We start from the raw sequence: 22,394 nt of genomic DNA on the forward strand, positions 1-22,394 counted from the left end.
AGAAGGAAGGTAGGGGACAGAGACAGAACTACACATGGGAACAGCCAGGGGCAACTGCAGACACAGAGGAAGAGACGAACTGTTGGTGACCTCCTAGACACCACAATGTCCAGCTATACTTCCTGCAATTAAATTCCAGATTTCTGATTCTTTTTAACAACTTCCTGTTTACAGGCTATTTTAGGTAGATTCTGATTTCTTGCAGCCAAACAATTCTTGACCTAAATATCCGCTCTTTGACAGTAGCTGCATCTTATTAAATGTTTAATTTGCAACTATGGAAATACATATACTGCCTAACATAACTAAGATACTGTAAAAAAGTGAGGCTCTCTCTCAAGGGACTGTTTGTAACATCTAAACACTCAAAGACAGATTTGGTTTTATACAGTAATAATAGCTAACGTTTACCCAGCACTTCCTTGGGCCAGTTTCAAAAGCTGTGCATGCATGATCTCACCTATTCATGACAACTATAGGTTTTATTATTATCACTCCCATTTTGCAGATATGGAAATTAAGACACAATGAGATTAACTTGCTCAAGGACACAACAGTCAGAAAGGGAATAAAGGTGGGATCTACTGTTTATTTACATTAAAATTGACATTTGAAAAAAAGTGTATACATTCATTTAAAATTCATTTCAGTTGATAAATTTTTGTTGAATGCCTCTTATGTACAAAGTACAGATTTAAACTAATAAACTGGTTAACGGTGATATTACAAATATAAAGTCCTTTTAAATATCACTATTCAAAATAAATCTTCCTTTCTGTGGTACGTACACACACATATAAAAAGATGTGCTTTTGAATTAAGTTTTTCAATTTCCAAAATACCTCCTTTAAAACAGAAGGGAATAGATTCTGACAATGCTGTTTTTAATGCCTTAACCATTTCAAAATTCACTGGAATATCTGACGATAACTTTGTGTAGGCTGGACTCAACGTGAAAAGAAGCCTTGACTTCAGAGGGAAGTCTACATTGATGAATACATATCCATTTAATTAAATGCAGTGTAAGTTACACGTATATAAAAAAGTCAAATGACAAGAAAGAGGAGTTTTTCACGGAAGGTGGTGAGTAGCCAGGGATTCTGCTTCTCTTGATTTTCTGAGCAGGGCTTGTTTGAGGGCACTAATTTTTTCATCAAGTTCAGCCAGTGAATAGTTCTGCTGTAAACAACAAGAATACAAATTGGTGAATATGACTCTGAAGTATCTTAATGCAGATAAAGTGCTAAATGAACTATAACTACTTAAAATATGGTAAATGTCTTTTTTTTCTTCATGAGAATAATTTTTAAATTGAACTATATATGTCAGCATAATTTTTAAATTGAACTATATATGTTGACTATATCATAAATTTAAAGGCATAAAATAATAAGGCTTAAATATTTCTTTCTTTCTTTCTTTTTCTTTCTTAATGACAAAGCTCTCCTGGACCTCTTATACTTAGAAAGGATTGTAAAAACTTTCTTTAACTGACTATTCTCATAATCAACAGTAAAAAAATTAAACTTTAGGATTAGCTTAACTGCTGGAAATTCTCTTTTGATGGGTCAACTGCAATCAACTACCTCTCTTGGAAAAAATGATGCTCTCAAAAATGTACTCAAAATTTTACAATTAAAAAATAAGTAGTATGCTACTCTTAAAAAATAAATCAAAGGGGCGCCTGGGTGGCTCAGTCGGTTAGGTTAAGCCTCTGCCTTCGGCTCAGATCACGATCCCAGAGTCCTGGGATGAAGCTCCGTGTTGGGCTCTCTGCTCATTGGGGAGCCTGCTTTCTAAACCTTCTCCCCCCTGCCTGCTGCTCCCCCTGCTTGTGTTCTCTCTGTCAAATAAAGAAGTACAATCTTTAAAGGAAAAAAAAAAGTCAAAAAATTCTAGAGTTTTCTCCAACTTTAATTTTACATTACTGCCATTAACAGCTACCAGAACCTCACTAATTAAGATTCAGCTAATTAATATAGTACTATGGACAGTGGTGGGCTGAAGTCAACCTCTGCCAAATACCCTTTTTGGATTTAGATGCTGCTAATTAGTAGTGTCAGCAAAGCGGGGAGGGGGAGGGGCGCCTGGCTGGCTCAGTAGGTAGAGAATGCAGCTCTTGACCTTGGGGTCCTGAGTTTGACCCCCAAATCGGTTAAACATCAGACTCTTGGTTTCAGCTCAGGTCGTGATTTCAGGGTCATGAGATCAAACCCCACGGGTATAGGGCTCTGAGCTCTGTGCTCAGAGGGGGAGGGGGCGGTGTCTTCTCTATAACTTTCCTTCTGCTCCTCCTTGTGCTCTCTCTCTCTCTCTCTCAAATAACTACATCTTTTAAAAAGGGGGGTGGGTTAAATTACTTGATCATTTATTATTTTTCAGCTTTTTGTAACTGATACATTTTGCTACAAGTTAACAGCTAGATAGACACTTTTATATTTGGCCCATCTGAATCATTCCATGCCCTTGAAATAAAATTATTTCTTTAATTCAAGTTCATAAATTTATGCTGCCCTTTTTTTTCAGTCCTAAATCCCAGGGTATGATCTAAAAGCAACCAGAGTAGGAACTTTATTGATAAGAGAGGTATAAAACTAATCAAACTAGTTGAGAAGCCACAATGAGAATGCAGTAACTTACCTGAGGTGGTTGAACTTTTCTTCTTTTTCCAGAAAAGCTCTAGATTAAAAGTAAAAAAAGTAAGTAATCAATGCTTCTAAAATCTAAACAATTTTCCTTTATAGAATACTGAACAAAATGTGGAGAGCCCTGGCAGAAACAAAGCCCACAACTCTCAGCAAGCACTAGCTGCCACTGACATCTGCCTTCTTGTATCTTGGAAGGTACCCTCCAAACGATGATATTAGAAGTACACAGTAGTAACATTGAAGCAACATGCTCTTCCCAGGCTCCTTCCCAGCTTCTAATGAGGGTAATTATGGAAGGAGGTGCTCTGGCGATTTTTTAGTGTCCTTTTTTTATAGCCTTTCATCCCAGGATGCTGAACCAAGTGAAGCAGCATTAGACAGAGGAAAAGACGATTTAGAGTACCAGGGTAAGGGGTGAAAAGACACCACATGCACACAGACCGCTGACTGACTCTAATGATCACTGTGGCTATCTGTGCAAACAGCTATCCACTGCTCCTCCACGTGACTCCTGGGATGCTGGTCGTACCCCACTGGTCTTGTCAGTGACTGGAATGGGCATGGGCCCAATCCTAGCCAATGAGTAAGAAGAGGTCTGCTGGGGATTAGGGGGAGAGCTTCTGGAAATTTCCTCACTTCTAAGAGAAAGCCCTCAAAGGAGGCAGTTCCTCTGGACGCTGCTGTATCTGAACAGGACACCTAAAAGTAGCGGTCTTGCCATCTGCCTGGGGAAAAGCCAACACCACGCAGAACTGAGGGTTAGGGCCCAATTCTTTGACAACCATGACAACCATGATTTAGCCAGTGAATCCATTACCGTGAAGAGTGTACTATGCTGAACTTCCTACTTTATAAGATAACTTCCACACTGTTTAAGGCACTTTGAGTTTAAATGTCTATAACATAAACTGACAGCATTCTCATGGACATGCTGCTGAGCCTTTTAAACCCTGACCAAATGTTATTTTTTAGATTTTGTTCTTAGCCTCACAGAACCACAAACTTTTGAATGGCAAATTAATATATTGGTACATTTGACAAAGAAACCGTCAATGTAGGTAGCAAAATTTTCTCATGAACATTTCTGACCACTGAGATTTAGAAGAGAAGATAAAAGTCACATTTCCCTTTGTGTCAAAAGGTATTTCAAAGAATTTCAAGCTATGCCTCTTATCAGTAGTTACAGTAAGTGGGAAATCATTAAGTGTTGGAATTATTAAATATGGGGAGGGAAAGGTGCTTATATAAACAGGTTCCTTCCTTTGCCAAACTAAGCTGGGTACCTGTGATGGGGCCCATAGTCAGGTAAGGGCTTAATGTTTAATTTTGGTCAGAAGACTCCTCAGTCTTCTTCCTTTCCAAGAGATGCCTTTTTACACACCTGATTAAAATATAATTCCCCCTGTAAAAAAAAAAACAAAAACAACTTCCTCTTGTTTGCCTAAGAGTTTAGTCTATAAAATATTGATAGTTTCCACGTCACTGAACAATCAGATTACTATTATATCACAAAGCCAAACTGAGAAGTATCTGAATGAGGAGAATAAGGACATCAATGATTTAGTAACTTGAAAAGAGTAAAATGGGGTCTTTGGGGGCTTATTTTAGGTGTAGTGTCTTAAATATTTCTTCCCTTTGAGTCCCATCCCACCACCCTGATTCGATCTTCATTTCTCCCCAGTGTGGACAATGATGTTTCCTAAACTATCTTCCTTGATTCTAATCTCTCTCCAATTCAGACTTCATAATGCCACCAGATAGGAACCTAAGTTTATAGGTTTCTCTTTCTCAAAAACGTAACTGTGCACCGATGACACTGGAATTGCATGTGGTTAGTGTGGCCTTCAAGGCCCTCCAAAATATGTTTGCAATTTAATTTTCCAGCCAGATCCAGTTGCCACCTCATGTTTCGGGCCCACCACGCCCTTGGACACATACGTGGCCTGTGCACATGCAGTTGACTCCCGTCTCCCTACACTTTACAACCAGGAGTTACCATTATAGACTAAAGATTCCACCTAGTCAGTGCTTTGGAACAAAGTTAACACACCTTCAAAAGTCCAATAGTGAATTCTCAGCCAAACCCTTCCATTCACACATTTATTCAATGCCTACTACAGTCTATATGTTCAAAGATGAACAAGACACAGTTCCTTCCCTTCAGAGGTTCAAAATAGTGTGAAAAACAGATGTGTAAACATACGATTGTAAGTGATTAGTGCTATAAAATGAACAAAGTGCTGTAAAAATGTACTTGTGAAGCATGTTATATTTACTGTTTCAAGGGTCATAATTTAAAATCAGTAAGTAATTCTTTGGAAATACTCATAAGGATTCTATGTTCTAAATGGTTTATTTAGGTGATGTCCTTAAAAATTTTAAAACATTACCGCATTCAGATCTTTCCATGTTGAATGTGAAGAGTAAAGATCTTAGAACTATTATATTAAAAGGTGCAACAAAATACTAATCTTTGTTATAATTCCTGCTTTATATACATTTTTTGGAGTTTTGTGTCTGTTTCGTAACTGAAAAGAACTTCACATAGTCTACTTTTGTTCTGTGAGCCAAATACAATTTATATATTTTTCTTGTTAGCTTTTCCCTTCTCATATGCTGAGCTTCAATGTTACCCATGGTAACGAATCTCTGTTCAACTATGAGTTTTCCCTGTGTTTAGAATTCACCTACATGTAAATCTGAATTAAACACATTTCATTTAAAATCTTTTCAGAGTTCAGAATTTTCTACAAAAATTCAATCCTTAAGAAATTTAATGGGCTCAAATTTCCCTTACTAACTTTAGAAGCTAGAAGACTACATAGCATATGTAGTCTTTTCTGTACACCTTTGAAAGATATGTAAAAATATGTAATTGCCTTGCGTGTACTCCCAGCATGAGGATGGTTAAGAGTGATAAATAACATGCTATGTCCTCTGCAGGGTATGTGTAGAACTCGTCTCATGTGCATGGACATTCCTAGTGCTGGATCTACTGCAGGCAAGGAGTGCAGCTCCTACAGATGGCACATGCATTCTATTATGGACGGGTGAGTGAGTATGAGATCTTCCTTCCCTTTGGGCCTGTGCCATATTTATTCATAGGCCTTGAGGACAGAGTTAATCTGAATGCTTCAACCTTTTCAGTGTTTTGTGCCTCCTTGTGGCTCACTATTAACTTGGACATGTCATTTCCAATACTAATCCAGAAGTGATCCTTCTAATGTATATTGTTTAATATTGTCTAATTAAATGTATATTGTTCCAATTGTGTAATTGGAAATATTTTTTTAAAGCACTAGTTTTATCACAGGAATGGCAACCTAACACATCCAGACCAATTCTGTTTACATTTGTAATGCTTCCGGCCGCTGAAGTTAGGCAGTCACCAAGTTGTCTCTGATAGTCTTAATGTTCTTACCCATTCTGTGTTTTAACTATCACCTCTGCACAGACTCTCCCAATTATACAAGTCCTGCCCTTGAAAAGCTTACCTGATGTTTCTATCTGTATATCCTGATAGGACTTTAAATTCACATTTCCTCCCCAAATATCTCCCCCTCAGATTTTCTTATTTCTGTCAATGATGGTATATAATTTTTCCAATCAGAAAGTAGACTCACCTTTGCTCACTGTTTCTTTCCACAGCCAATCAATTATCAGTATTTGTCAACTTTATTTCCTACTATCTCTTGCATTAATCTTTTCTATTCTCACTCTCTTGTCCTTAGTTCAGGATCTCACTTCACATCTAAGCTAGTATAATACTGTCTCCTTAATATTAGTCTCTCCCTTCTCATTTACTTTCCAGAACAGTTTTAGATAAATCTTCTAAATAATTTGCACAAGTTCCTCCCTGCTCAAATGCTTTCAATAGCATTTAAACTATAAATACTTTGAACTTCTGGGTATAGCATTTAAGGTCCTCTATAATCCTACTATTCTACCTCTTTAACCAAACACTCTAAACATTCTATGCTGTGTATAAGAGATCCCCCAAAACAAGATTATGATTTGAAGGACTGTTCTTTTGTTAACCAAGTTCAATAGCAGGTAAATGTTAAGCTTTATAAGTCAAAATCAAAGAGATTAATGAAGGAGCAAGATCTCTCTGGAGGCATCTAATACTATGATACTCTCTTGTAAGATCAATTCTATTGTTAACAAGGACTATATTAACAAAGTATGAAATTGAACTAGAAAAATAGCCTGCCTAGGGATTACTTAATGAAGGCAGCTTGAATGGGAACAACATACAGTAGACTGTTATAGGAAAAAGCATAAAATCTTTATCAAGTCTTCTAGAAGATACATTCAAAGAATAATCCTAAAATTGGAAAGACCTTTTAATTAGTACAACCAAGAAATCTTCTTAATTAGACAACTGAAGGCCAGAGGAAATATGTGACTTATCCACATTTATACAGCTACTTCATGCATAGTTTCTGAAACTAAATAAATGCTAATAGTTACTGAGGTTTTACCATGTGCTAGGCAGTGTGCTAAGTGCTTGACTGGTATTATCTCATTTAATCCTTGCTTTAGCCCTTAGAACTTTAGTAAACCTCATTTTACATTTGAGGGGAATAAATCACTAAAACTCTTTCTCTAAATTTTTGATCTTTGGGTTTCACTGCTCACATTTGTTACGTAACCTGCCTCCTTCATCTGAAAATACTTCTTTTGTGTATCTTACTCTAATACCCAATTTGCCATTTTTTACTGCTGCTATACCTAAAATAATTTTAATTATATTTTAACCAGTGACTTACAATGATTCATGCTAATATGAGTTATTTTACATAATTTTTCAGATAGGAGTTTTAGTAAAATTTTCACTAAAAATTTAGCAAATTAAAAAATTTTGTTCACTTTTACATAATTTAGTTCTTTCTAATATGGCGCTGCTTTAAAAAAAAGAAAACCAAAAATAAATAAAATTTAAAAATAACCCCAAAAAAAGAAAGAAAACCAACCTCAGAAAAGGCAGGTGTTATATATAATCGCCCCAAAAGACTGAGGAAAATTACACAATGAGCTCAGGATCACTTGCCTAAAACCTGCTGATGTGACAAAAGAGACTTATCAGCACAACACTGTTTCTTAATGTCCTTGGAAAAGGGGGTAAGAATGAATGAATAAATAAGTGCTAGAGTTGAGGAATTAGACAAATATTGACTAGTCTTTCAAAAAGTTCGGTGGTTAAGGTAAAGAAAAAGATAGGGTGGCAGACTGAGGTGTTTGTCTGGTTAGTATGGAGGACAAATGCAAACATGTATGAGCTGAGGGAAGGAGTCTGTGGACAACGAGGGATTAAAGAGACAGAAAGATAACTGACAGAGCAGGTCCGAGAGGAAGCCTTTGTTCTACAAGGTAGCATGTTCATAGTGACAGGATTGACAACTACCTAGGCTGATTTATTATGCCATGGAAATGGTTCAAGTTTGACAATTTGGGTGATAATGATAAAAGTACCCCTTTTAAAAAAATTATGGAGTCTATATATAATACAATATTTGGAATTACAATTTTTTAAAAAACTAGGTAACTCCCTACATAGGACTGTGATCATCGTTGAATTATTAAAACGGTGTTTCGCCTATAGCAGATAAATGAGTGAACTGTTATATGATGAAGCATCGTAAAATAAACAATATATATATATTTTTAAAGACACTTATACTTACTACAGATTGAAAATATTCAGGAGAGATTCCTTCCAGTTCAAGGATTTTATCCTCAAGTTTTTTAATTCTCTGATAAATGTCTCTTGGCACTGGACCACCTAAATACATTAAAAAAAATTCTGAGATACTACTGAATAATTCTTCTTACAAATTTTATTCTTAAAATACCATGCAGGGGTGCCTGGATGGTGCAGTCAGTTAAGCCGACTCTTGATTTTGTCTCAGGTCGTGATCTCAGGGTCCTATGATCAAACCCCTGCTCACCGGGGAGTCTGCTTCAGGATTCCCTCTCCCTCTGCCCTTCCCACTGCTCTCTCTCAAAACAAAAACAAAAACAAAACAAAACATGCAAAGAAGATGCTTATGCAGAGGAATGGGGAATATTTAAGCTTGAGAAGATAATGAATAAGAGTAAAACAAAATGAAATCCTCAGCTCACATTTCATTTCATTGTACACTGTGGGGTATATTATTCTATTGTACCTCTCCTCAAGTCCCATTTATGCTTCCTATTTTGCCAGTTTTATTTTATGTTAAATTCATTACGAGCTACTGAAGAATTCCTGTATAGAATAATTTGTACTTCTGATAGATCTGGATAGTTACTTGGGAGGAGAAAAATGCACAGGGACACCTAATAGTTCAATTCAGTGACTGCAGTGTATCTTTATCACTTCAATTTATATTACTCCTTACATGCCACATTCCCTCCTTTCACCTAAAAGAATATTAAAGAGGAGCTTTATCATAATTCTTTTTTTTTTTTTTTTAAAGATTTTATTTATTTATTTGACAGAGATAGAGACAGCCAGCGAGAGAGGGAACACAAGCAGGGAGAGTAGGAGAGGAAGAAGCAGGCTCATAGCGGAGGAGCCTGATGTGGGGCTCGATCCCAGAACGCCAGGATCACGCCCTGAGCCGAAGGCAGACGCTTAACCGCTGTGCCACCCAGGCGCCCCTATCATAATTCTTAACAAACTTTCTGTGGAGGGGAAGATAAATCAAGGTTACTCAAATTTCAGGGTTATGATTATATACCAAATCCTCTTTATTTCTCAGCACCTCAATGTGACCATTCTGTCTAGACCCCCACCATCTCTCTATAGATACTACAACCTCCGAATTGGTCTCCTTGTTTCTGCCTTGCTCCCACAGTCTATTCTCAACACAGCTGTGACCCCTTTTAAAATGTAAAAGTCAGATAGTGTCCTTTCTCTGCTCAAAACCTTCTAGTACTTTTGCATCTCACTCAGATTAAAAACCAGAGCCTTTACAGTAGTATCCAAGATCCTACACAATTTGGACAGTCTCTCCACACCCTTATAGTTCTAGCCACTTGATTCCTTTTTTCTGTTATTCAAGGGGGCCAAGTACTCTCACCTGTGGTTCCTCTACCTCCATATTCACAAGGCTTGCTTTCACCAACTTCAGGTCTGGGCTCAAAAGTTAGCCTATCAGCAAGCCTCTCTGACTACCCTTTAAAAAATACCAATGTTAAAACCTCCCCCCCCCCCCACTGCAATCCCTATCCTTTCTCTTATTTTTTTTCCAAACCGTTACTATTACCTGACAGTCCATATATTTTGTTTATTTATTGCCCATCGCTCCACTTTAATGTAAGCTCCAGGAGGGCATAATATTGTTTTGTTCATTGGGTATGGCTGTGCAGCTTGTGCACTGCACAAACCTCGGAACCATCAGCGCACACAAACTACACAGGTGCTCAATATTTACTGACTGAATGACTACATAATTAGATAATCATTATGCAATTAAAGCATATAGGCAAATTTTCATTTCAAAAGTATCAGCTTGTTAAATACAGAAACTCTAGGAACAGGTTTCTTTTTTGAGAATGTTTTTTGTCTTGGGATCTGGGTCATTCTTGCTCTTGAGTAAGGTAAAATGAGTAACTTATCCAATTGACTTTGCTCTTGCTGCCCCCTTTACCTAGAATGCCCTATGGCTCACCTCTGTATCTTTCAAGAGCCAGTTCAAGCTTCACTGAATCAGTGAGGCACTGCCTGAAATCTCTTCACATGGAGGCTCCTTGCGCCCCACCATACCCTTCCTTCATAGCCCCATAACATTCCACTTCAGTATTAGTCTTTCTTCCAGATAATAAAGTTCTTGAAGCTAGGGACTGCAACTATATCATTTCAGTATCCCTTGTGTCTACAATAGCCCTTGGCACATAGCTGGAATTCAACAGATATTTTTCATAATTAACTACTTGATACTATTAGACTTTTTTTTTTTAGAGAGAGAGCGCATGTAAACTAGGGGAGCAGAGGGGCAGAGAGAAAAAGCGGGGGGGGGGGGGGGAATCCCAAGCAGGCTCCATGCCCAGTGTGCAGAACCTGATGGGGCTGAGTCTCACGACCCTGAGATCATGACCTGAGCCAAAATCAAGAGTCAGATGCTTAACCGAGGAGCCACGCAGGTACCCTGATACTATTAGACTTAATAAGCCAGTCAATCCTTGTATACAGTTGTTTTGTTTTAAATCCATTTAATTATGGGGGAGGGGATTAATTTTTAATGCTAATCTCTTATTACCCTCAAAGTTTTACTCAGTCTCATCTTCTGCTTCCACCCAGCAAGTACTCCAGCTAGGCAGGACTCAAAAATTCCCTAACTGGATTTGTGTGCCTCAGTGCTTTTTGCAGATGGTGTTTCCTATTTTTGGAATAATTTGCTCCTGCCTGCTGACAGATTCCTACTAATCCTTCAAGGGCGCAAATGTCACTTCACCAGGGGTACCATCTCTTGACTTCCCCTGAGAGAGCTGAACACTAACTTTGTGTACCCACTGTACTTTGCATATGATCTGAAAAGGTGAAATGAACAATTTCTGGCACAGAAATTGTGCCAGACACTTATATCTAGCAAGGGAAACAGATACTAAACACACACAACTGAGATAACTGCTCTAAAGGAGGGCAGGGAATACTAGGTGCTATTGAGACTCCATGAAAAGGGGAGTCCATAGCAGCCTGGGATCAGGAGGGGAAAGCATGGGCAGAAGAGAAAGCCTTGGTGAAGGCCCTAGAACAGCAAAATGAGGGAGAGTTGAGAAGCCCAGAGATGGGGCTGGAACTATAGATGTAGATCATGCTACTTAAAATTACAATCCCCTCCCATCCCAAGCTCCTTTCTCTTCTCTTGGTCAAGCTGCTTTTATCTGTAGCTTTTCTTGTGTAGCATATAATTTATGTATTAGAATTTCTGTTCACATGTATTCTCAGTGCCTAGAATAGCACCTGGCTTACTGTAGGAACTTAATACCTATTTGTGGAATGAATGAATAAATACTAAGTTTGGTATGCATATAAGGGTAACAGGAAACCATGAAAGAATTTTTAGCTGGGGAGTAGCAATATCAGCAAGATCAGAACTTCAGGAAAAGCAATTTGGCCACTGGTACAGAACTGGTCTCGAAGAAGAAATCTAGTGGCAAAGCAACCAGCTAATATCCATCAGTCCGAGGCAGAGAACACAGTGACTTCAACTAGATTAGTAGCTGTGGAAGCAGACAGAAGTGGGTAGACCTGAGAGATATTTAGAAGACAGAATCAACAGGATCTGGTGACTAAATGGGGAGGGAGACTCAGGCTTTGCAGCCAGTTAAGGTTTGAGGTTTTTTAAGACTGCGGTTCGATTTCTACTTATCATTACTACTTTGGGCATGTTGCTTGAGCTCTCTGAACTCAGTTTATCTGACAATAACAGTACCAACAACTCACAAGGGTACTGTTAAATATTAAGTGAGTTGACATGTATAATACTTCAAGAGTGACTGGCACTTAGTATTACTCAATAAATGTTCACTTCCCTTATGGCATTTACTGGTTTCTGTGCTTACCCTGACTGAAAAGATCCTTGAGGACTAAGATCACACTTAGCAATACTTTGTACCTAGCACCGTGGATGATAAGAATGACACACAGTCATGATTAAGTTATGAAAGTGGAGGCAGGTAAAAGACTGTTAATTTTCAGCTGTGACTTAATCAACCAAGAATGTCAGGATCTATTTGGAATCTATTCCCATTCTACTAACAATCTCAAGTCGGTGAGAAGTGCAAGAGGAGGAAGAAGAGCATAAACACATGAACTGTAGATTCTTTGGGAGTAGGACTATGCTTGTTCATTTTCATTCCAATCAGAACAATGTTTTATACATGGCAGGTGCTCAATGAAAATTCTGTGACTAAATAAACTGGAGTTTAACTACTCGCAAAGGTACATTTATGGGGCACCGCCCAGCACTCTGCTTACCTGTCTGCAATCGCAAATGAGCCTCAATATTTTGTAGCCGTTCTTCAACAGCCTGATTACCACAATCTCGGAGCAAGCTGTTAGCTTTATGACCTGACCCTTGAATTCCTTCAGGTCTAGTCTGTGGTCCATATGTATTCACGACTCTAGAAACTAAGTTAAGAAACATTTCAAATATAAATTTAATAGGCTTAAAAGTCAGAAATTCTATCTCCCTAACAGTACTTTATATTCTTTTTATAAAGATCATCTGACCATCAACCCAAGTACGAAGGCAAGACTTTTTGTTTTAAAATAAACAAAATTTAGATAGGAAGTGATTTCTATTTCATTTTGCTTCTAATCTAGGAAAAGCTTCTGTCAATGATGAAGGTATGCAGTGGATACTTACCTTTTACATGACTTTTAAATCCTGGGTAAGGAGTAAAAATGGCATCAGTTCTTGCACAACTGTTTTCTAAGAAGAATTGAGATGAGTATAAGTTTAAATATATTCTTAACTTCAAATGTATGAGATTTTGATAAACTTCTAATAATTCATATTAACATACTACTGGATAAGAGAATTATCATTTTAAATAATAGTAATTAAATTGCCATCTCATACAGGATAAAATATAGTGAACTTTCCCCTCTAGAATTTATAATCTAATCTTATCTAATTTTCAGATTTACATATAGAAAAGTCCTTAGCCTCAGTGGCATAATTTAATATAATTTTTGATAAATACCAATATCCCCCCAAACCATCTGGGTCTTTGGAGAAAATATATTTTATAGATAGCATTTAAATTCTAAGCCAAAGAGACATCATTCCCTTTATTTCATCATAGAAATAAATAGAACTCATTACTTTTAGTGAAATACCTTTTTTAAAAAATTCAGCATTTTAATATTACTTATTGACCACATTAGGGATCATCTAATAAAGATGACTAATTATACATTTAACACATTTTTATTTCAGAACTCCACACAAAAAAGATCTTGAAACATCAAGAATAACACATACGTTTCCATTTTACCTAGGTTTCCAATGCTCATTTAAAAAATCTCTAATCACAAAAGCCACCTGTCTCTTTCCAGACCGCTCTTTTCAAAAAATGCAGTTTTAGGAAAAAATAAGTTGTAAAAATTTGTTCCAATTTTCTTCTAAGTTGAGAAGTATAATTTTTTCCAAAATTAGGTATCAACAAATAAATTACAAACCTGGGGGAAAACTGGAATAATGTTAACATAATGTAAAAATGTTTTAAAAATTAAAATATTTAAAATGACATTAAGTAAAACCATGCATTGCAGTAAATTTCCTGAAAAATTCCCCTGATTTTATAATAAAAAACAGATGGTAAAAGAGATACTGAAAGAAAATTCTTTTTTCCCTGTGGAATCTGATTTTTAAAAAAATCTATTGTTTATACTTACATCAGATTGACAGGTATGAAAGGAATACACTAACATATTACAAATCATATTTTTTCAGTCTAAGTTTCCTTAATAGTTCTGCCAACAAATCAAATTGTGTGACTACAATTCCAAATTCATCTTTTATATATGGATACTAAACAGAATCATTTTCTTTTTCTTTCCTTTTTGAGACACCTCAATATACGTTTAAAGGGCCATCACTTCTCCATTCTCTTTCTACCATTTCATGGGGCTAAGGGTTAAAAAAAGAAGCTATCCTCCTTTCCAGAGTTATATTCCAAGTATATAGATTAACTGACCCATCAGTGAGAAATTCAGCATGGTGTGAAGATAGTGAATGTATGAGTGCTAGTCACTCTCCACAGCAATTCTTGCTGGCACTGTTTTGAGCCAGCAAGGGATTGAATGGGCCAAGGAATCCTGCTGAGCATTTCAATTCTTGTCAATTTCTATCCCCTGGTGGTTTATAATAATAGAGTTAGCAGGGAGAACAGAGGAATAACATTAGTGACACATGTGCTTGCTCCCTCAACAAACCCTTTCTCATGGGTTACTTGCAGGTGGATGGATTGTAGTACCTGAGACTGTGCCACTACTGTACCTGTTCTGAAAAGCTAACAGGAAAATATACGAAGTCTAGAGATATGCATGTATAATGTTAATAGCAAAACAGGCTGAATTTAGGACCCACTTGAGCCTGTATTATTTCATTATTAAGAGAATCAGTGTACCAATGTATGAGTCAATTCTAGGTTCATCTGACAATTCTGTATTCATAATAATTAGCTAAGAGATGTTAGAGGCAAGAAGAAAAATGTTCATTCCAATTAGGAACTCTTCTCCATAATTTTTTCTAAGAACTACTTGTTCTGATTATTACTATGATGCCTGAGTAAGATCTATGCTAGTGCTCTGCAATATTTTGTATTCTGCAGCATACCTGCAGATCTGTACACTATAGCATCAAGTAGAGAGGAAAAGGAAAATCTGATGAAAAACAGCAAATGTATACACTATGAGAGAAAGGAAAAAAGCATAAGACACCACAGTCTTGATGACAGATTGCCTTTATCGTGACAGAAAACATTTCAAAAAGCTCAGGAGTAGTGAGAAAACTGCTCCCTCTTGAGGAGTATCAACTTTACTAAGTTCACTTATATATTAACATAAATTCAAAAGTACATTTACAGGTTCGAAATTTATATAGCTTAGTTCCTTCTTATTAGTGAGACTGAAAAATGCTGCCACCCATACTTCATCTTTATTTCCCAAAGGCACTTTAAAAAAGAATCTTCACCTGTGGTAAACATTAGTCCTTTTATGTCCGCATTTATCTGATTTTTGCATAACTAAAATGAAACCCATTTTTGCAATGTAGTCTTATTATAATAACAGAATTTCTGCTGGCTTAGTTTCTAAATAAACCTGTGAAATAAGTTGTGATTTAATGTTATTCATTTTTAAAAACAAATGAAAAATCAGAGCAACTCTAAAAACTGTGCTTAAAATCCTATGAAAATTAACTTCTTCCAGGTAGTTACCTTGATTACAATCAATAACATTGCAAAATTCCCTGACGTTGTTTTCATTGATTTCAGCTTGCTTTCTTTCAATAAACGCAGATATTCGTCTGTCAATCTATAAACAATAAGTACGCATGTTTTAACAATTCGAGCATAAGACTTAAAATAACACTCCCCCCCCCCAAATAAAACCTCCTTACTTCTGCTTTTCCAGCCTTTATTTGAACTACTTCTGGATCAAAATGGATCTGTGTCTTTTTCACATCTCCTAAATCACAATCTTTGTGCTTTTCTTCCTCCTGTAGGTCACTAATGGGAAATTTGGCATTTACTTCATTCTTGTTCCCCGTTTCTGTTTTTTCTATCTCTCCAACAACAGCTGTATTCTCCTCTTTAATCAGAGGCTGAAGTTTTGCTAAAAAAGGCTGAGAAGAACACAATTCCATCTGCAGCGGTTTAAACTAATCAAAATTAATTACACATTTAACATTTATATAAATTTCTGCTAAATAAATGCAGTATTTAATATCAGTTGACTACATGTAAAAAGTTGGCATATCAGGATACATAGATCTGATCACATGTGTTTGCTGTTCTCTGCTATTGTGACCATTATCATTTGGTATAAATCTGTTAAAAAAAAAAAAAAAAGAAAACCTGAGGAAATTTAAAATTTTCTTTGAGGGAATCATTCTGTCACTCATCTTTTATTTTGTGCCAAATCAAAGCCTCAGCCTCTGGCACCAATGCCACTTAATTAACATGTCATTCAAATGCCTCCTCAGAACACTAAGGCTTAGTATTTTTCCTCCTTAACATGAGAGCCAGTGCTCTCACTCAGCAAAGCCCTGCATTATCACTGTATCACTGGAGATTCTCCACTTGAAACTGCAGTTGGCCAAAGTGAATGAGAGCATAGACATGAAATACATAGGTGTTATGCTGAGTGAACACTCAGGCTTTCCTGACATGGCAAGATAACTTCTTGGGTCATGAAATTAAATTTTTAAAAAGAAAATGAACAAGAAAAAAAACCCAAAACCTACCAAGATCCACAGTTGAAAAGACATCTATGCCTATCACTATATTAGAGGGGGTTAAAAAAAAAAAACAAAAAAACAACCCCATTGTATAATGTAAATTATACTACTCATCCCCCCCCCCCATTAATCAGGCCTCAATTGAGTTCTATCACTCATTATTTCTGTCCTTTAATATTAGGGTTAACTATTTCAACATGAAACAGAGTTAAAATTTCCCATAAAGTCACTGAACAGAGGGCTGAAAATTAATGTTTATTCCATTAATCAAAACACACCCATACTTGTCAATGTTCCAGTTATTTTTTCATACCTATAATTTTGCTTCTGTTGTTTACTATACCAAGTACTCTTCTGAAACCTTGTAACATCTTAATAGCTGTAAAAGGACCAATCCAGACAGTTCTTCCACTTACCTTTTGACACTTCGTATTTTATACTTTGATTAGAGATAAACTGCAAACTTACAACAATTATAATTGCAGAGATGTTCAATTGGAAACCAGCAAGGTCATAATACTGTTCAGTTATTGAACTGAAATATTAAAAAACATAGCAGTACTATTATAAATAATTCAATGTTGACTTCTAATATAGAGGATGAATTATTTCAAACTGTTAAGAAGAAGAAAAAATAAAATAGTGACTGGCTACTTACTAAGATGAGACATTAATGTCACAGAAATTACTTTCTTTTTAAAAACTATGCTGAAACTGTTTAATTGCAATAGACACTCCAGGATGTGTCGTGCTGGGATAATGCCACTTCTTGAACCACTGAAAGCACTCCATGAGCCTCCAAACTCACCCAAGGCATGGAATCATTATCATAGCATGACACACACCTGCCGTGTCTTATTGCTTAATTATAACCCACCATAGATGCAACTGTATTGAATTTTCAGTGCAAGTCTAGAATTGAATAGAATTGCATTCATTCAATCTTCATAGCCACATCGGCCTATTGGACTATATTCTGAGACTGTCCAGATCACTACATAAATTAACAGATTTGCATCTAATCTGTTAGAGGCTGAAGTAACCTCTTATTGATAACACTATTAATACAGTGCTAAGACAGAACTGACAAATACTCTAGCTCATAATTTAACTACAGTTAATTTCTATTCTCAATACTGACTTAACATTTTTAACAAGAAATTTACCTGTAAATATAAAACATGTTGCTCAAGTGCACTAAAGAGCAAAGCGGGCTGGAATGCCGAGAGGCTCTGGAGCTTGTTCCAATCGATTGTAATTTTCACCACATCATCTCTGAGGTTAAGCTTCAAAAGGGCAAACCAGCAACATCACAAAAATTACACGATTAAGCTGTGTATATGGGATGTCACAAAAATATTTCTTTAAAGTAACATGCCTATTTAGCTCAAAAAGTTACCAGATTTTTAATGATACATTAAAATGCTCTAGTTACCATTTTAAAAGGCCAAGAAAGGTGTAATTTTCATAGAAAAAACGCAATGACATCTCATTCTAATTCTGTTCTTGGGTCTGTGTAATGGGACCATCTTACAGGTGAAACCATCCACGAAAGATGGAAAGATGAGGCTTTTTGATACTTCGTTATCTAAAGCCTTTGGATGAGGGCCAAGATAGGCTTGCCCTATTCAGTACTTCTAGCTCAGACCATTAAACAGAAGGGGAGGCACATTTATGAAAGTTCTGATATAAACATTTCTTTTTGTTAAATACATACACAAAGACATAACTGACATGTATCAGTATTCTGATGTTTTCTGAATCACATTTTTATCATTTTCAACTTTAACCAATTTTAAAATAATTTAAAAATCAACATTATTCAAACACATTATAAAGTCCAGGGATAAATAGCAATATGTTTATCTACTTCAAATAAAAAACTATAATCTAGCTGTGGAAATCTGAAAGTGAAAAACACTCTTACACAATAATGAAATAAATGGTCAGAGACTGAATGGAATGGCCAGATCTTTTGCTAAATAGTATTTGCTAATACTGTGTGAGGGCTTGTCATATAAAATTTCTTACAAGTTGGCTATGTGTGACCTCTTAAAATAATATTATACAGAAAACTACTAAGAACCCAAATATAAAATTAATACCAAAATCAGTGAAAATTTTAAAGGGAAAGCCTCCATCTCTAGGCTTTCAAGTGAATAAAAGTGAACCTCCATAAACTTTTCTAGGGACATGTGTTTATAGCATACTATAAAGATATGCTGCATGGTAGAATTAAGTTTATTGTTTTTTCAGAAATCATTTATTACAAGTCATGTTTTCTACAAAATATAGGCAAGTATTACATTAGTTCAAATATAGATGTTATGAGTTGTGATTTTAATAAAACAAAAAGATGAATCACTGTACAAAGAACCAGAGATCCAAAGTTACCATAAAAGGCATTATATTGAATGAATACTATACGACAAAAATTTACCACCCTTTTGCATGACACAAGAAACATTTAAAGTCCATATCATATAAGTATAAAGAAATAGGAAGTTTTGAATAGGCTGCAGTGGCAAAGATTAGTTTATAATCACTAAGGTTTTACGTTACGATTACTGCATTAATCTTAGTTTATATTAATGCCCATAAAAATTTCATTAGACAACAACTTATGTTATGTATGGAAGTAAACTATTACTGTACTTCTCTAAGACTGTTAAAATCAGTTGATAACAAATTTATGAATAGAGTTTAGGGATAACACAAATCCTCAACCAAAATAAAGCATCAAATTTTCCAGAGAAAATAATAACTTACAGAAAATAAATCTTAATGTTGTGATCATATTCTTTCAATTTAACATAATTATGTAAGCCTTTCAAGCACAATTAAAGATACTTGGTTTTTTAAAGAAAACCACATAATAATGATACAAATTAACTTTAAAATTATCCCAATATATTCAACTATTTATTCAACAAATTCCCTGTTAGTAATATGAGTTCTATGTATTTTTACCCTTTATACTTGTAATTGTAAACCATTCACTCAGAAAATTAGTCTGACATTAATATGGACTATTTTAATATGCATTTTCAGTAAAAACTTAAATATGAAATTCCAAGATAACAATAAATAATGCTTCAGCTTGGTAAAATGAGCCATACAGAGGCAAGCAATAAAGTTAAAACCAAGAAATTTGAAATCTGGGATACTTTTTAACATTCAATTTTATGTTTCCTATTGAGGAGAGCCAACTATATAATAACTATGCAGAATGAAATTAGGCATATTGAAACTTAATTTTTTTTTTGAAATGTACATTTTAAAAAAACATCCTGTAAACTTGTTGCAAAAGTAAATAGTGATTTCCTCCAGGGGCAATTTTATAAGTACTATGGCTTTCATTCTTATCTTTAAACAATACATCTCGAATATAAAGAGTAATATCAAAACGGTTAGTATTTAATTGATGAGACAATGATTTAATTTTTTGACACTTGTACAGATTTGTTCCTTCACTGTGTCATGTAAACTTTCCAAATATTTAAACATTTTTGACAGGTGACATAAGTAAACTTTAATCACAAAATACGTATTAAAATTTGTAAATGAGTTTTAAAAATTCAGTATACAATATATTTCAAAAGAAATGTTTAAATTATTTCTTAATGTTACTTTAAAAAATATCTCACCACTGAAAATAAAACTTCAGTAAATTATAGGTGAGCATAAATTTTTTTCATCTTGACATTAAAATACAAATAAATCTTAAAATTCCAATGTCCAGGACATAAAACGTTCTTGAACTGTTAAACCATTACAGGTCTTGGGTGATAACACTAAAATATTAATGTCCCCAGGTCTTTAAAAAATTTTAATAAGTCTGTGGCAAACAACTGAGTTCAAAAGTTACAACTTTTAGCAGATTCTATTAATAATTGTTCTGTTACACCAAACAAAATTTTAACTTAGAATAATGCTTTTTTTAAAGTCACAACAAACATATTAGGATTTTTTAAAATACTGAAATAACCTTTTAAAAAATCTATTCTCCATCCACCCAGGGCTTTTAAAAATAATTTTTTTACAAATCAGACAAATGTTCTGCTTTCATAAAGGAAGTTAACATTATCTTTGACATAAAAGTCTGCTGTGCCTACTGCATGCACTAGTACCAACCCCATAACAAACTTTTAGAGCTGGAAAATATTCTAAGACACAAGAGAAAAGATTTCCTTTTTAAAAGCAAACAAACTTATTTTCAAGTTGTTTCTCATTTATAGTATGCTTTGCATTTTACTTCATGAAACGAAATAGTGACTTGATTGGAATAGAGTGTAAGGAGTACTTTTATTGAAATCCAATTTATTATGACATTTCTGCAGAAGCTATTTATCAGCCAGTTAAATTAATTAAATGACGATTAAACAACAGTTCTGATGCAAACTGTATCAATCATGGATAACTCATCGAACTTTATGCAGGAAGTATTTACATTAATTCCTTTTATTTTCCTCACCATTTTAAAGGGTAAGAGATGCACCCAACGACCAGGAGGAAAAAAAGAAATAAACCAAGTGATTTCTAAAAGCAAATCACCCAAAAAGGGCGGAGAGAGCTTTTCCAAAACTCTCAGGCCGTACTAACCTATCAATTTCTATAATAAATTCACTGCAGGAAAAGGGATGGTGAGCGCCAGGCACCTTCCAAACTCACAAAGCTTTTTATACATTCTCTCCAAGCATGTTCTTCTCGGAGCCGCGTTTCTCACTTACACTACGCTCTCTCACTCTTGGGGAGAAGAGTTGCAAGGAAATCTGATCTGCAGCCCATTCTGAACTAAGCCCATACGGCCTCCTCACTCCGACCGCAGACGGCTGGGCTCGGACTCCTAAGGCCTCAGCTACTCTGTCCCGGTCCCCAGCAGCCCTACGCAGCCCCCCGCCTCCGCTAAAGGAAAAAAGGGGGGAGGGGCCGGATAGTTCCCATACCCCTACTCCCACAGATCACCACTCACTTGTCCCACCAGGCTATGCAGAGAGCGAAAGATTTCGCAGAGCACCTCTTGGGAGAGATTGGGGCTGCAGCTCCGCTCCAGATTCCTGTCACCACTGCTCGAGCGACTAAGCTCAACGGCAGCAGCCATGACACCTTTGCAGGCCACCCCCGCCACCACCAAGTTGTGCTCACGAACCTCCCCCCCCCCCGCGCGCTTTCGTCGCTGGCAGATGACGTAAAAACACAACGTCTCATTTACACCGGGCCTTTGAGGACCCACCCCTCGTTGTGACTGACAAGCCGGTGCACCAATCAGGTGCAGCTAATCGTCACGCCAAGGACCAAGAGCGAGTAATTACTGACTTGAACGAGGCTGCGTAATGTATTTGGGATGGTGATTGGGGCGGTGGTCTACTGAGGGTTAGCATCTGAAGCTTATCTTGATTTTTGGATGTTGCTTATGAGCGTTGGTAAGAAGAAACTTACAGTTAAATGTTAGAGGTTTGAGAAGTTAAAATTTTAAGTTAAAAATTAAAATTTTAGCATAGCGCTGTTCAGTGGTCTGGAGAAAGATTACTGGTCGTGGATGCAGCAGTGCTCACAAATGCTTCTAAATTTTGGAGAACTCTTTCACATAGAATTGTCATACTTAGAACATTTTCACCTCTACCGGGTTGTTTAAAACTTACACAAATTAACGTCACTAATTTTTCATGCGAGGGAGCGGAGGATATGAGAACAATAAAATGCTGTACTATTCTCGTGTACTATCGAGGGAATGACATTAATTACTTTAAATCTGCAAAATAATTATGTCAAGTTTTAAAACGTGCAT

The 22,394-nt window shown here is 36.0% G+C and overlaps 1 protein-coding gene and 1 long non-coding RNA gene across 7 annotated transcripts in view; one reads left to right on the forward strand and one right to left on the reverse strand.

The window, feature by feature from the left end:
- The window catches only part of LOC148107120 (uncharacterized), a 76,280-nt gene extending 70,574 nt beyond the window's left edge, over positions 1-5,706 (forward strand). Inside the window, exon 3 of the long non-coding RNA XR_015723090.1 lies at positions 5,592-5,706. This is a non-coding gene — a long non-coding RNA (uncharacterized LOC148107120). The remainder of the gene's footprint in view (positions 1-5,591) is intronic.
- MBIP (MAP3K12 binding inhibitory protein 1) lies at positions 570-21,756 on the reverse strand. Of its 6 annotated transcripts, none has more exons than XM_045799868.2 (9): positions 21,624-21,756; positions 17,773-17,892; positions 15,767-15,991; positions 15,585-15,681; positions 13,007-13,072; positions 12,616-12,768; positions 8,336-8,433; positions 2,641-2,679; positions 570-1,179 (listed from the first exon to the last, which is right to left on the reverse strand). In XM_045799868.2, exons 1-9 carry the CDS (start codon positions 21,705-21,707, stop codon positions 1,072-1,074), a joined length of 990 nt encoding a protein of 329 aa, XP_045655824.2. In that variant the 5' UTR covers positions 21,708-21,756; the 3' UTR covers positions 570-1,071. The 6 variants fall into 6 exon arrangements, with proteins under 6 accessions (XP_045655824.2, XP_045655816.2, XP_045655806.2 ...); XM_045799860.2 differs by having other exon boundaries at positions 570-1,176; positions 21,579-21,756; XM_045799850.2 differs by having other exon boundaries at positions 21,579-21,756.
- Between the last annotated feature and the right edge of the window lie 638 nt (positions 21,757-22,394).

The sequence above is a fragment of the Ursus americanus genome, chromosome 35, assembly GCF_024610735.1.
Source record: "Ursus americanus isolate L20-20 chromosome 35, mUrsAme1.1.p, whole genome shotgun sequence".
Lineage (NCBI taxonomy): Eukaryota > Metazoa > Chordata > Mammalia > Carnivora > Ursidae > Ursus > Ursus americanus.